Source organism: Cibotium barometz, chromosome 59 (assembly GCF_041138505.1).
Source record: "Cibotium barometz isolate CiBa-2024 chromosome 59, ASM4113850v1, whole genome shotgun sequence".
Taxonomy (NCBI): Eukaryota; Viridiplantae; Streptophyta; class Polypodiopsida; order Cyatheales; family Cibotiaceae; genus Cibotium; species Cibotium barometz.
The window spans coordinates 20,463,582-20,479,596 of record NC_141104.1 but is presented as its reverse complement, the minus strand read 5'-3'; the positions used below and the strand labels follow the sequence as shown (position 1 = coordinate 20,479,596).

The 16,015-nt window shown below is 46.8% G+C and overlaps 1 protein-coding gene across 5 annotated transcripts in view; it reads left to right on the top strand.

The window, feature by feature from the left end:
* Positions 1 to 16,015, top strand: part of LOC147605582 (3-ketoacyl-CoA thiolase 2, peroxisomal-like) — a 113,608-nt gene that overhangs the window by 85,224 nt on the left and 12,369 nt on the right. For all 5 annotated transcript variants that reach the window (XM_086793153.1, XM_086793149.1, XM_086793152.1 and 2 more), the window contains 2 exons: positions 9,635 to 9,733; positions 10,937 to 11,007. In XM_086793153.1, coding sequence (XP_086649279.1) covers positions 9,635 to 9,733; positions 10,937 to 11,007 — 170 coding nt within the window. The remainder of the gene's footprint in view (positions 1 to 9,634; positions 9,734 to 10,936; positions 11,008 to 16,015) is intronic.

The following is a 16,015-nucleotide window of genomic DNA, read 5'->3' as shown; positions in this document are numbered from 1 at the left end:
GGATTGCTAAACTCACGAAACTCAGGATATAGAAGACGGTGTGAGCATTTGTGTGACAGGATCCTCCAATACGAATACTTCCGCTGCATGTTACACCTCTAAGAGGTGGTTCACACACACACAAACACATAAGCGGGTGTTTATTCCTTTGCTAGAGGATGTTCACACATGTACACACATATTTAGGCTTAATAGCGTTTCACACACAGAACCGGGCTTAATAGCCTTACACAAACATCCTAGCACACTTATATGAGTGGGTTCAGTAAGACCTTGATTCCCAACACCGATCACAGGGACTCCTCAATATGTATGGGACATCTTTGTATCTGACCTTTCTTCCTCCCCAATATACATGACCAACCTTGAGGATGAGTTCTATAGACTCTCCCAAAATGGGTCTCTAATAGAGTTATCACATTAGCGCAGTAGTTGGGGAGGATAAATTGAAACAGTTCATTAGGGGGTTGGATACTAACATCGGGTTCTCTGTGCGTAATTTTGAGCCATAGTCATACGACAGGGCCCTTACTCTCGCTCAGAAAGAAACGATGATGAACAGAGATAAGCCCAAGAAGATCTAGGCTAGCTCCAAACCCCAACAACAGTCATCCACTACTCAGCAATCATCATCCCCGTCGTGGGGAAGGGAGCTCATAATAGCAAACATACAAAGAAAGATTCCCAGAGCACCTCACGAGGCAAGAAAGATAGGAAATTCAAGCCTAAGAAGACATCTTAGGAAAAGGGGTGGGGCATGGTAAGAATTTACAAAGATTGTAGCAGGTGGTAGGGTGCACAAGCCTCCAAGACCTGTGCCTCGAGAGTAGCCACCGCTACAGCTGCATCCACACCTCCAACATCGGCTACTAATGCTGTCCAACTCTTACTTGCCTTAAACTTAGTACCCGCAATGGTATTTGACGATAAGCAGGAGAGTGACGTTGGGCAGATTTCAACATGGTAAACAATGTGCAGGTTTGGGGACCCAGATTGGAGGGCATTTCCAGTCCATAGGCAGCCCCAGAGAGAAGAGGATCTTGCACTTTCTTCTAAAAAGTGTGCCTTCAAAATGAGCATAAGACATCAACGCCATTGTTCCAAGGCTAAGCCAACATGAGTCAATATTAGTCAGCTGAGCTGAATGTCAAAACCAAGGTAGCAAATTTCTACAAAGCATAACACATCAACGCGATTGTTCCAAGGCTAGTCAGCCCAAGTCAAGGCTAGGCCAATACGAGTCAACATTAGTCAGCTGAGCTGAATGTCAAAGCCAAGGTAGAATGGTCAACCTTGGTCAAAACTACTTAAAAAACTTGGTGAAAGCTGTTGTAACTGCCATGTTATTTTGTTCTGTCCCATTGTCTACTGGACTTTGAAGCTCTAGATGTTCTTAAAATAGACCTTGGATGCCTTTATAATTTCCCAACAGTTGAAGCTACTACATTACTTTTCCCTAACTTGTCCATTTTGCCATGCCTTTTGGGTTATTAGCCATTGGCACTGAGCTACACTCATCAGAATCAAGCAAATGTGGAGTCAAAACGATCTTCTGGAGGAGTTGTCCACTAAAATCCGAAAACCTTTCACCTGGGAATCTTACGCCTGCCACTTGTATGACATCTCAAATCAGCCTGTCCCTTTAGCCTACACCATATGCTCGACATCTGCATCTCTTTTCACCACAGCCAACATCACCAAAGCCTTCCTAAAGCTGCACAATGGTAGAGCCAAGGATCATGAAGACCTCCGCCTTTACACATGACCAAACCAACTTGCCCCCATCCTAGCTCATATCTTCAATAGGGCCTTATGTGAGGGCTTTTCCCCCTCTTGGACCACTAGTATCATTGTCCCTATCCATAGAAGCAGGAGACCCTGTGGATCCGAATAACTAAAGAACCATTATGATTGGGCTGTGTTGGAGGCTGAGATAAGCTCCTTGGGGAAGTGGGTCCAGGTGTGAGGAGGCTTCTCAGGCAAGATTTACAGCACTATTGGTGTCAAACAGGGCTGCCTGCTCTCTCCCACACCATTGGGGCTGCACATTGACGAGATTTCAGATTTCGTTAACAGAATGGGAGGCTTCAGATCACCATTAGCCTAGGCAGCTGTGCCCCTCCACATATGACAGTTCTTATTTCTGATTCGCCGGAGGAGTTGCGGAGACACTTAAATGCTTTACAAACTTTTTGTTAAGAGGGATCTTACGGTCACTCTTGGTAAAACCAAGATTACCATCTTTAACACTGTAGGTTGCATCCAGACAATCTTTCACATACAGAGGTGACAAAGTTGAGCTAGTCAAATCATATATCGGTCTTGGAGTGACTTTCACTGGCCTTATTTTCACCATGGGACCGGATGCACAGGCCCTATCTTCACCATGCTACTGGCTGCAATGGGATATGCTGGATTGGTGCAGTTGGAGAGGTAGTGCTTCTAGCCTCACTTTTGGGAACCCAGTACCAAGTATTGGCTCTCTGACACTTTTTTACGGCATGCTGCGATGTATTACACTCCTTTCTAGGGACTGGATTTAAGAGCAGAAGGCTGGAGGATCAAGTGATTGCAGATCATGATGCTCGTGGCACGTGCCTACGCTCTTGATAGAGACCGCTACATAGAGGTCACACTGCGAGTGAGGTGTGCCCGACCTCCATCACAAATTTCGTTGGGTCACAGCCACCGACTATAGTGCCCCGACAGAAGCAGCAACAAGACCTGCCATGTTCATAACAGCCTACACGTACACATGATCCTTTAGCCTCATTCCCTTCTGAGAACCAGATGCCCAAGATCTCAGAGGCCTCGTACCTCCACCCTACAACTGGAGATCCAGGATATCCTTCGACGAAATGGTGAGCTCTGATCTCTGAGGGGAGATGCTATGGCTGCTTTGCATTTTATTTTGGAGGAGGATGGTTTCACTATACACATTGTCATCATGTAGCATCACATGGATAATTTAGCTTATGTAGCTAGTTTCATACAATTTTTTTTTTTTCATGGTTCAGATTCATCATTGACACATTGTACTACCCTTTTTGGTCCCATAGACCCTTCGGGTCTTTTGAAGACATTAATCTCTCTCTTTGTCTCTCTCTCTCTCTCTCACGTGCCTCTTGGAGGAAAAGAAGATACCCATACCCGTTGTAAACCTTCTCATTTGATAGACCTACACACACCACTTATACAACATCTCAAATCATCCCCCTCCTTACCTATCTCACATCCCTCGCCCCGCTTCAACTAGCCTATTCACCACTCCCAATTTCACCAAAGCACTATTGAAGCTGCACAATGGTAGAGCCAAAGACCACGAGAACCTCCATACAGAGCACTTCACACATGGATCCACCTACCTTTGCGCACAGATCTACAATAGGTCCGGTAGTTATTTGAGTCCATGGGATCTCCTGTCTTATGGATGGGGACAATGGTGTTTGTGCTCCAAGAGGGAGGGAAACCTTCACACAAAGTCCATCATGATTGGCCCCACTTTGGCCAATCATGATGGCCAAGATCTATGGGGCAGTATCGGAGGCAAAGATTGGCTCTTTGGCAGAGGGATTGGATATCCCGGACCGAGCTCTCCCCAAAGCTCCAGTCATGCAAAGAGCCCTTCTCGAGGGTCACTAGGGATGGATTCATTGAGGGCCTAATTACCTCCACTGGCACATGTCACATGCCATGGGGATTGCCATTGGTCAGCTGAGAGTGCTGATCGTCTTAGAATTGAGACAGGGAGGGCAGAGGGCATCCCACGAGATAGACGGAGATGCATGTTATATAGTATTGGGGAGACAGAGTCAAACGAGCATTACATACTCAGATGCCCGGTACTATGAGATACGGGGATTCTACCACTGCCTCACCAGACCCTCTACCTGACAGCTTCAGAATTGAGACCTGCTTCAGCATTGCCGAGAGGCTCCACCACAGGTGGTGGGGCCAAGTACACGGTTCATGAGAAGAGCCCAATTTTTTATCCTTGGTGGGTGGTTTGTTTTGCCTGAAGCACAAACTTGTGAGCTATCCACCTTGTCATTCAGGTGGATTGTTTGTTTGCACTCCAGCAGGACTCTTGAGATTCCCACCATGGATCAGCAAGAGGAGCAGATTGAGAGTACCATTCTTGATGATGTGCCTTCATCATCAAAGGTACCCACACATGTACCTGCTGCATAGAGTACTGCTCAAAATCGTGGCCCAGGTTGAGGCTAGGCTGGCAAAGATGTTGCAACCTGTTCATAACTACATTCAGCAAGCCTCTTCCGCTGTACCCATGCCCATTCACCCTACCCCCCAGCTTCTCCAAACCCCGCCAGAACATTTCATTGTTTTAGAATGAATATGTCAGAAGCATGAGGAGACTATGGAGACTTTACGTCTCCAGTTTCAATCTGAGGAATCCAAGTGGCAACAAGATGCAGAGAAGACCTGCCAAATGTGGGAATTTGAGGTCGAGCGCATCCATCTGGAGGACGCCAACAAACGACAGCAGTTGGAATACCATCAACTCCAGGAGGAAGAACACCGATGAGAGGAATGCGCTAGTTTCCTCAGCCAACTGTCTTGACCACCTGCTGTTGCTCCAACCCCTTCCCCAAAAAGGCTAGTACAATTCTCCCCTTTGTACCAAACCAAGTAAAAGCTCCTCTAAGCTTCTGTATGTTATACACAACACTAAAAAAATTGAGAGAAGAATCCAAAAATTACACATCGCACTAGGGACCTACCCCCCCCCCCCCCCCCCCCCCACGCGCCACGGCCCACCACACCCCCCCCCCTCCATCTCCCTCTTTCACTTCTCTTCCTCTTTGTATTCCTCCCTTTCTCTTGTAACTCCACTTCAAATCCAAGAGAATGACAAATCTCACAAGACAAACACGAGCTGCAAATATGCCACATATGTGATATGCATGAGGTTGAGAGCCCAACATAATACAAAATTAAAGGTGGTTTGCACTACCTTTTCAGAGAGGAACTTGGTCTTCTCTAACAAGTTGTAGAGTATGAGGATCAGAAATGCGTGACAGGAGATACAAAGGCATGTTAGAAGCCATCTCCTGTCTATTTTTATACACCAGAGCCTTTCTTGTGGGTGTGCCCGCCCTTATGAGGTGTTTTATCATTTTTCCTCACTCCCCGCATTTTTCCCCTATTTTTTCCCATTTTTCTGTGGTGTGGATGGATGCCAGATGTTGGCAGGAGTCTCTGGTGGCTGGCCGACTGCCCATTCAGTAGTCGTGTGTCTGGCCGACTGCCTAAGTGTAACGCCTCCGCTACGGCTGCGTCTTCCTCAAGCCGCCATAGCCTAGGCGTGGAGAAGAAGAGAGGGTGGAAGTCGGTTCACCTCCCAACCATATAATGACGAGTTAGGGTTTCTCGTTGGGTTTTATACCAAAACCCTGGCCTGTGTCCACACCTCCTAGCCCGGCCGCCCATCTTACTTAAGAGCCGTGCTAACTTAGATGTGTACACACATGGACCAAACCCTAACGCCCATTAACCCCTGAACCCCGCTAGCACTAATAATACTCTCGAGACTCCGAAAGCTATTAACTTATGCTAGGGTTCGACTTCCGTAGGACCATAGTCCTGACATTACTAATCAGCAGTCGTGGAGTTTTCTCTGCTGGCCGACTGCTTCATGCTGTCGTGGAGAGCCACTAGCGTTGGCCGACTGCATGCATGGGGCATATAAATAGGCTCCATGCTCCCCACCACTTTTGTATCAACCCCGGGATCTTCTTGTGTATATAGAGCAGAGTTACACGCCTCTATTTCTCTCTCTTTTGTGCTGTTATTTTTCTGCATGCGTTTTGCTCTTGTGTTCCCAGATCTGGTCAACATCTCCGCTGCGTATTCTGACATGGTATCAGAGCCTAGGCTCTAGATAGTTCTTGGGATTTATGTGAGCAAGAGGGGGACTGTTGTGTTGCTGATTGGTGGACCGTACGGGATTGTTCGGGAAGAGGAGAAGCAAGAGGACGGCGGGCTGATTTGCTGGACAGCCACTTGCACGTGTTAGTTCTTCTTTGTTCCCACCCACCCACCCTTTTCAGAGTACATCCCCGCAATGGCAGATCTGTTTGAGATGGCCGAGAGGCATGTGAAGATCCCGACACTCCCCACATTCCCAGGGGACCGTCAGTCAGACGGGAGCAACTACGGCATATTGTTCTGGAGTCTTACGACCTCGTTGATTTCGTCGTTGTTGGGGTCCCAGGGCCGGAAGTAGAGGAAGGGGAGTTACCGTCGATCCGAAAGGACCGGGAGCCTCAGACACAGATGTGGGATCGTGTCAACGCCAGGGTCCGTTCGTTTATCTTTCTCAATTGCACACCGCAGGTAATCAATCATGTAAAGCATATGACGCTGGCCAGAGGTATATGGCAGCATTTGTTCTCTCTTTACAACAGGGTATCGCCCATGAAGAGGATTTCCTTGGAAGTATAGATGCGGGTTATGAGCCCTGCAAAGTCGTCGACGATGCGGGAGCATATTAACAAGCTGCAGGCTCTTCAGCAGGAAGTTCTTCAGGCTGGGAAGGAGATATCGTCAGAGGACATGGCCATAACGTTGCTGTCACACTTGCCCTCTCAGTACTCAGCATTTTACTCGTCTTTGATTACCAGTGGCAGGCTCAGCACCATCACGTGGGAGGAGCTTGTGCCCATGGTCCTGGATCAGGAGGAACGATTCACGAACCCTCCTCAGGGTGGAGGTTCGGAGGCCTTAACTGGCCAACGGTCGAAAGGACGTAACACGGGCAAAGGGAAGGCTTCATCGGAGAAGTCTTCTGAGAAGAAGTCCGTTACTGACCGCAAGAAACTAAAGGCAGAGAGGACCTGTAATGATTGTGGCGAGAAAGGCCACTATTGGAGGCAGTGTCCCAAGCGGAAGACCGAGAAGGATGAAGATTCCTCGCAGCAATCATGAAGACTCCGGCTTTTGTGCACCTGGAGGTGATGGACACGGATGTTTTAATTTCTTCAGGCAAGGAGGAGATTGGAGGATTCTCTGCAACGGATACTCGGGAGTGGATTCTAGATAGTGGTGCTTCCAGGCACATGACTCCTTCCCGTTCCGGTTTATAGGATCTCGATCACATTCTTACTGGGGATACATCCACTATCCTAGTTCACAATGAGGGCAGGATGGAGATAGTTCCCGATGGCAGAGGGGGGAAGCATTCCTCCGAGGTGTTGTATGTTCCGTCACTTGGTTTTCATTTGTTGTCAGTGCATCAGGTTTGCAAGACTGGCGTACGGGTGGAGTTTGATGAGCATTTTGTTGCTCTCGGGGACAAAGCAATAGGCCAGGTGGTTTGGGAAGGCGGAGTGGAGAATGGAGTTTACAAGCTTTCAGCAGTCTCTCTCCCAGGTCCTCAGGTTTGTGATGAGTGGCAGTTTGGTAATGGCCACTTAAGTGTGGATACGCTGCAGGTAGAGGCTTTCCGAGACCAGATGGTGGATAGCTTGCCAGTAGAGATGGCAGCAGTTGGCAGGAACTCTCCAGTACTGATGTTGGTAGTTCTTGTGTTCGTCAGTCGGAAACTGAATAGGTAACTTATGCTCTGATGTCTTGTAGTATTCGGGACAAAGAAACTCTTGTAGATGAGGATGTTCTTTCCACGGAGACCTTTTGGAAAGCCAGGCAGGTGGCAGTTGATTACTTGCAGAAAGAGGTGGGTTCTCCAGGCTTTGTGGTTCCGGATTCAGAGGGGATGGTTGATAGGTTTCAGAAGGCCTTGCGTGGTCTTCAGCAGGTTTCCAGGACTTGGTTTTGCACCGTAACAGGTCTTGATCCTTGTGAGCAGTGTGATGCCTTTTTGACTCAGAAGCAGAATGGTTCATTGATCTGGTTGATGGACACCAGATTGGACGGGAGCTTCCTGATGAGGCAGTTGAGCTCATGGTTGCGGATGACTCTTTGGGAGGCAGGATTGCGTTTCCTGTGGTTTCTGCGGCATGCGAAGGATCATGGACTCTTGTACACAAGAGGGGGATTGTTTGATGGAGTCCAACTCCACGGTTGGAGTGACTCAGTTTGGGAGGAGATCTGGACACGAGGAGATCTACTTCAGGCCCAGGGGCAGTTTTACGGAGGAGTACGAGGCAGTCATCTTTTGCCTTGTCGAGGACAGAGGCAGAGTACCGGGCTACTTGTGATGCTGCTTGTGAGGTGGTGAGGATGCAGAGGTTGCATTGCAGGTTTGGGCTTCCACTGGAGGAACCTATGAGGCACTTTGTTCGTGAATAGATCGTTGCTGATGACATCTTGCTAGAGTTTTGTTCGACGGAGGACAGTACGGTGGACCTCTTCACGAAGTCGCTATCTCAGGATTTGCTGAGGCGGCACCCCAGCTCCTTGTGGTTGGTTTCACAGCCAGGAGCTGAGAGGGGGTGTTAGAAGTCATCTCTTGTCTATTTTTATACACCAGGGCCTTTGTTGTGGGTGTGCCCGCCCTTATGAGGTGTTTTATCATTTTTCCTCACTCCCCGAATTTTTCCCCATTTTTCCGTGGTGTGGATGGATGCCAGATGTTGGCAGGAGTCTCTGGTGGCTGGCCGACTGCCCATTCAGTAGTCGTGTGGCTGGCCGACTGCCTAATCAGCAGTCGTGGAGTTTTCTGTGCTGGCCGACTGCTTCATGCTGTCGTGGAGAGCCACTAGCGCTGGCGGACTGCATGCATGGGGCATATAAATAGGCCCCATGCTCCCCACCACTTTTGTATCAACCCCGGGATCTTCTTGTGTATATAGAGCAGAGTTACACGCCTCTATTTCTCTCTCTTTTGTGCTGTTATTTTTCTGCACGCGTTTTGCTCGTGTTCCTAGATCTGGTCAACATCTCCGCTGCGTATTCTGACAAGGCACAGGGATAGAATTATGAGAGACTAGATAAGAGGAAACTAGATGACTCTTTCTTCACATTTTCCTTCAAAATGCTGGTTAGTGCCAAGGTTGGAGCCAGATGCTGAGGAGGATACTCGGGCATCCAACAAGAGCACGGCTTGAAAGACTTGGAGGAAGTCCTTATCCAAAGGTCCAAGTTCATATATGGTGGGACTACATCCACTCACAATATTTTAGGGGACCTAAGGGGAACCAGAGACATTAAATGCATGGAAGGATCATCACACTTCTTGAAAGATAATATTTCCAGATTGTTTAAAACAGAAATGATGGCTATAGCATCTCCGAGAGCTATTAATACAAAAGATGAAAATGAAATGAAATGCCTGGTGAGGTGAACAACTGAATGTCACCACACGGTTGGATGTCTTGGTCGTAAGCTCCTTTGTGAGACCTGCAAGCTCGCTTGTTGTCAAGGCAATAAGGTTACACTAGATGCCTGGCCTATATTATCTCACGATCCCAGCATCCATTAAGAGGGCACCATAGGCTGCACTGCCGTGTAGCAAAATAATTAGTGTTTGCTTGTAGACGACTTTTCGCTTTCTGCCCAAACACGACATACTCATTTGCCTTCCACACAAGGCAGACAAAGCAATCGGGATGAGCTCCATGTTAGTTCTCTCTTTTTGCATTTTGATGGTCTTTTCACTGTTTTTTGGGTTTTTTTGTGGCTTGAAAGGCTGATACTTTTTACGGTTTTGCAGAGAAGGTACCCATTCGCAGCTTAAATAGACAATGTGGGTCAGGTCTACAAGCAATCGCGGATGTTGTAGCATGTATCAAAGCAGGCTTTTATGATATTGGTATGAGCTTTTGAGTAACATAGTGATACCTTAACTTTTAAAATTTATTCAACTGCTCACACAAGAGTCCCTCCGGTGTTATCTCTCTACTATCTAGGCAAAGATGTTAAAGATAAGACCGTCCTTCTTTAGCACTAATGACTTTTGGCAATTATGATGCATGATGGCTCGATCAATATCTTGGGGCCACCTTGACAGGAGCTGGACTGCCTAGGAGATTAGGAAGTATGGCATAGGATTACTCAGTTGACTGTGGGGCCACCTTGGCACTACTTTCATCAACTTGGGTTCTGTTGTGTAGGTCATGGAGACAAGCCCTGCTTTGCATTAGAGGAGAATGGCACGGGCGTGGCGTTGCATGGTGCTACCTCAACTTAAACAGTCAAATTTATTCCATTGCTCACACAAGAGTCCCTCTGGTGTTATCTCTCTACTATCTAGGCAAAGATGTTGTTAAAGATAAGACCGTCCTTCTCTAGCACTATTGACTTTTGGCAAGTATGGTGCATGATGGCTCGATCAATATCGTGGGGCCACCTTGGCAGGAGCTGGACTGCCCAGGAGATTAGCAAGTATGGCATAGGATTACTCGATTAACTGTGGGGCCACCTCAGGGAACTACTTTCATCAACTTGGGTTCTGTTGTGTAGGTCATGGAGACAAGGCCTGCTTTGCATTAGAGGAGAATGGCCTGGGCATGGCGTTGCAGTGGTAACCTCATGTAATGAACTTCCATGTAGGCTTGCCAAACTCCTACAAAACCATGAGATCGCTTTCCTCAAGATTTTACAGCTTGGCATATCTGGTGTGCTTGCTATAGGGAGGCCATTAAGGGGAGGGCCACCCCCAAACATAAATCTTCAGGCTGTATAGAAAGATCTCATTCACACACTTTAGGGTGTGGCCACTGGGAGCAGTATTAGAGTGTTGGATAGTGTTTTTTTTGGATTTGGAGACTGGGCTGCTTTATGAGAGCCTCTGCAGAGTGTGGATGTTGAACCACCCCTCCCGCCCCTTCAATATGCAGTCTCCCTCTGTTAATGTAGTCTAATCTTCTTACATGCTTCACTTACTGCCTCATTAAGGTTTGAGCTACAGAGGTTTTTTTTGGCCTAACATGTTTTGGTTAGCAAAAATAATTTGAGAGAAGGCTGCACATCTTCAATTTCACAGCTTTTAATTCAACGTTTTCCTCTGCAATAGGAATTGGTGCAGGTGTGGAGTCAATGACTTCAGATTATAGCCCTGGATGGAAGGGGCAGATAAACCCAAAGGTACCGATTAAATATGAAAAGAATTGCAAATGATGAACAAAGTCTTATACTGAGAATTCACATGCATGTTTTAACTTTTAATGTCCATAGGAAATATATGTTTATGTGTATATTGTAAGTAGAGAGAGAGAGAAAGATTGTATCAATGTCTTCTGAAGACCCAAAAGGTAGTACATATGATTCATAAATGAAAGGAAAATCCTATCCGCCTAGAAAAAGAAAGAAAGATTTTATTAACGTCTACAAAAGTCCTGAAGGGTCTATGAGACCAAAACCTGTTACATGATGTGATCCATGAGTAAACTGGATGTCAAGACAACATGAAAAAAGTAAAAGACTGGCTGTCAAAAGGATACACAGGCGCACATAGTACTACCTAGACCTTGTGTATCCACAAATAAAGTAGGCAGCAGAAGAACTGCATGTATCTGAACTTACAATGTGACGTCCTCCTCATGAACGATGTTGTGTACTTAGCCACAATATCCACCACCTGTGGGGCTAATTCACTATGTTGCTAAAGCAAGTCTGGATCGGGGCTGGCGAGTGGAGTTTCTAGGTCGCCAAGGCCAGGGGCGTCTGGCTCCCTAGAGAAACCGTGCTTTGTCTCAAAGGATTCTCAGGTGTGTGGTGCTAGTCTGCCACAGGTCTAGGGTGTGACATAGCGTAAGCCTTCATGCCTTTAATCGCAGCCCTTAAGCACCCTGTCTGATCCTTGAGAGAGAGAGAGAGAGTTATATTAACGTCTACGGAAGACCCCAAGGGCTTATGAGACCAAAAGTAATACAATGGTACCATGGATATATTGAGCCATGGAAAACGGAAAGGAAAAGTAAAATGAAAACATCTGACCGCACATGTGATCAACAGATGATCCTGTGTAGAGTGAGATATGCTGTGGTCAGCTAATGACGATACCTGCCTCGGCTAGAACCAATCTGATGGTGGAGTGAATGTCAGGCCTATGTGATGGGAGCGTGTCATGTTGGCAGAGAACCTCACGAATCTCTCTGTGTGGTGGAGGGACTTGATGATGCTCTGGGTCAAGGACGTCTAGCTCGCAGAATGGATCGAGCTCTCTCGCTAAGAACTCCTCTGGGGCGTGGAGCTGGAGCTTGAGTACGGGTGGTGGCCTCTAATGTCATAGTAGAGGAACTGTTGTGGGCAGTGGATTCTGATGTGGATGTGTGTACCACAAAGAAATCTGTGATGGTTCTCTGTGAGGTGTCCTGTCGGAGCCGGGGTTGTCTCTCAGCATGCTGCCTCAACACTACATCCTTGTGTCGTCGGAGCTCCATCAAGTACATGCCCAAGCACCTCCAATCCTCAAACTGTATCACCCTGTGTCATCTGAGAGAGAGAGAGAGAGAGAGAGAGAGAGTGCTTTTCAGTATATGTAATATGTGTTGGAAATATCAAAGTCTCAGTGGTGTGGAAGGCTGTTTAGGTCTTGTTTGGTGTGAACTCCGGGTCAAAAGATAAGGCTCCAGTGCCTATAAAAGCATGTACTCGGGTCCTTCTTTCTTACATCTAATGAGTACCATTCAAGTTGTGCAATCTCTGTCTCCCTCTATCGCATCTCTCTCTCTCTCTCTCTCTCTCTCTCTCTCTCCCTCTACTTCACAGCCATGGCTTCAGCTCCATATCTCTTCTCCCTCAAGCCTAATCTCCTACTTGCACACATTCACATCATGAAGCTGTTCCAACCTCCATAGCCTGGACCTCTGTGTTTTCTACATGGTATCATAGCCATGCAAGCTCATCAGTCCTCTACATTTTTATCTCCAACCATGGCCACCTTGTTTTGTCTTTTGATCCTTGCATCTGTTTGCCACTAGCTAAGGCTGTTGTGTGTGTTATTTGGGCCTCTGCACGCCACTGGCCACATCCCACTGCCACCTTGAAGCGCCGCCATCCACCATCTCTGTGAATCCCCACCGACCTATTCTGTGCCCAGCTGTCCAAGGCTTGCTCCACTGGAAGTCCGCCACCATGCACCATTGTCAGGTGTGTCACTAGTGGGGTGAGTTTGCCAGCCTTGCCTGGGGTCTTCACCACGCCTCCCCTGGCCTGCCTCGGGTCCGCTTGAGCTTGCACTACAGGCCTCCGCCCTTCCTCCTCCGCCATGCTGGCTGCCTCGTCACATGCTCCTTGGCTCGCTGGACGCCATTGGATGTTGCGGTTTTTCTTCGGCTACTTCTTGCCTGCATTTTCTGAGACAGCTCATCAGCGTTTTTTGAGACGGCTCATCAGCCTGCTTCTCGCCTTCTCATCCACGGCCCTTCCCAGCCACTCCTGGCGTTTTCTAAGCCTCTCCAGAATCTCTTTGTGCTCTTCTTCGAAGAGCTTCATCATCTCCTCCTACGTGTAGCCTGTTTTTTTTCTTCTTTTGCATCAAGTGTTGTTGACCCTCTCCATGTCTTAAAGGACAACAAGCTTCTACAAACAACACATGCTGAGCAAGGTAATAATTGATCATATCATTATTCTTTTGAGATAAAGTACCATGGACGACTTCTACCCTTCCCTTAGGTCCTCTGCCCTGGCCACCATCTTGCCAAAAACGATTTCAGCCAGCAGCACTGCAAGTACAATCACGAAGCTTCTACTCCTTGCAGAAGCTGAGATTATTGCTTAGTCACCCTTCCTGACTTCTAACTAGGATAAGAATACATCTTTGCCTTTTATAGCATCAAGGCATTACAACAACTCCAAAATGACATCCAAAATATTAGATTTTGGGGGACAACCCAAGCAGAGAACTGTTGACCCAAACATAAGTAAAAACTAAAATGTGAGGAAGATTCTCCCCTCGATGCTGATGAAGATCCTTTTTCGGCGTAATTTCCAAAATTCTGACACTTGACTGTCAAGTGTGGGACGGGTCATAAGCTGATTGAGGGAATAGTTATGGCACGGGAGGTGCGCATGGCTAGGTTGCCTCTCACCACCTTCGGTCCGAGGGGGGGTGTTGGAAATATCAATCCCTCAGTGGTGTGGAAGGCTGTTTATGTCTTGTTTGGTGTACTTGGGTTCTTACATCTAATGAGTACCATTCAAGTTGTGCAATCTCTCTCTCATACTAGAGTTCTGTTGCATCTCTCTCTCTCTCTCTCTCTCTCTACCCTTGTACTCCACAGCCATGGCTTGAGCTCCATATCTCTTCTCCCTCAAGCCTAATCTCCTACATGCACACATGCACATCATGAAGCTGTTCCAACCTCCATAGCTTGGACCTCTGTGTTTTCTACAATATCATATGAAAAGGTTACATGTATGTTGGGTCAATGGCCTTCCAAAATATTACTTCTACTTCTAACGATGACTACCTATGACCAATCTCCAAGAGGGAGAGATGAATTATGTACAATGATGGATATGACTTATATAGGCTCCCATGATACAAGTCGGCCTATAGAAAATACCCACGACTGACGATAGTACATGTTTTATGCTATGTTTTCACACGTGTGGGGTTGGGCTGCTGATGTGGCACCCTTGGATATTGCCGACTAGATATACTGTTGTAAATTCTTGCAGATTGGCTGATAATATCCTAAATGAATGCCTAAATTTCTGCCTAATGAAGGATTAAATTAGGGATTAGCATGGCACGCTATGTGCACGTGACATCCCCTCTTGCTGAGCTTGATGATGGGAATCCAACTTTCACTATCTTCTGACTTTGGTTGATTGTTATTGTCATACTTCTTCCTTGGCAACTTAACTGAAATCCCTGTCATACCTTTGAATTCGCTCCATTATTGGCGTTGAAAATATGCATCTTGTTCCAATGATGTCCCCTTGCTTGCATACCCTTGTGTCTTAATGCACTCATGACTTCTTACTGAGGTTGCACCTCCTTTTTTTGGAAAGCCACTGAGGTACTCCTTTGAGGACCTAACCTCCATGGTCTAATGTTGAGGATTCACCTAATGCATGCCTCACCTTCCTAATGCTTCTTAAATGATTGTGTTTTGCTTGGACATGTACACACCTTATGACAATGCCCTTGAGAACTACGAAAATGCCCTCGTGGTGCGAGTATGATGCCCCTAGGTGCAGGTTGGTCTCCTGGCACAATGAAGGTAGGGAGGGTGTGGCGGGGTATGAACAAGGCTACTTGTCCGGGGTATGGCCAAGGCTACTCTGATACCAATGTGACATAGCAGAAGCCTTCATGCCTTTAATCGCAGCCCTTAAGCACTGTGTAGGAACCTTAATACAAAACGCATGAGAGAGAGAGAGAGCGAGAGAGAGTTTTCAGTATATGTAATATGCATATGAAAAGGTTACATCTATGCTAGGCCAATGGCCTTCCAAAATATGACTTCTACTTCTAATGATGACTACCTCGGTATATGTAATATGCATGTGAAAAGGTTACATGTATGCTAGGCCAATGGCCTTCCAAAATATGACTTCTACTTCAAATGATGACTACCTATGACCAATCTCCAAGAGGGAGAGAGGAATTATGTACAATGATGGATATGCCTTATATAGGCTCCCATGATACAAGTCAGCTTGTAGAAATGTTGTTGGCCTGTAGAAAATACCCACGATTGTTAAAAGTACATGTTTTATGCTACATTTTCACACGTGGGGTCGGGTTGCTGATGTGGCACCCTTGGATGTTGCCGACTAGATATATTGTAAATGCTTGTCGACTGGATGATAATGTACTAAATGAATGTCTCAATTGCTTCCTAATGAATGAATAGATTAGGGATTAGCATGGCATGCTGTGTGCATGTGACATAGGGGGGTGCTTACTCCATGGAGGCATCTTGCTCTATCTTGGAGCTCTAAGCTGTGTGCATGTGACATAGGGGGGTGCTTACTCCATGAGGCATCTTGCTCTATCTTTCTCCTGTATCTCTGGAGCTCTGACAGAAACTCAGTACACAGACCTTTGTATGAATGTATGCTGTGTGTGCGCGTGGGGTGTGTGTGTGTGGGAGCATAGATTGATACCAAGTTCTATACCTACTATTTGGCATTGATG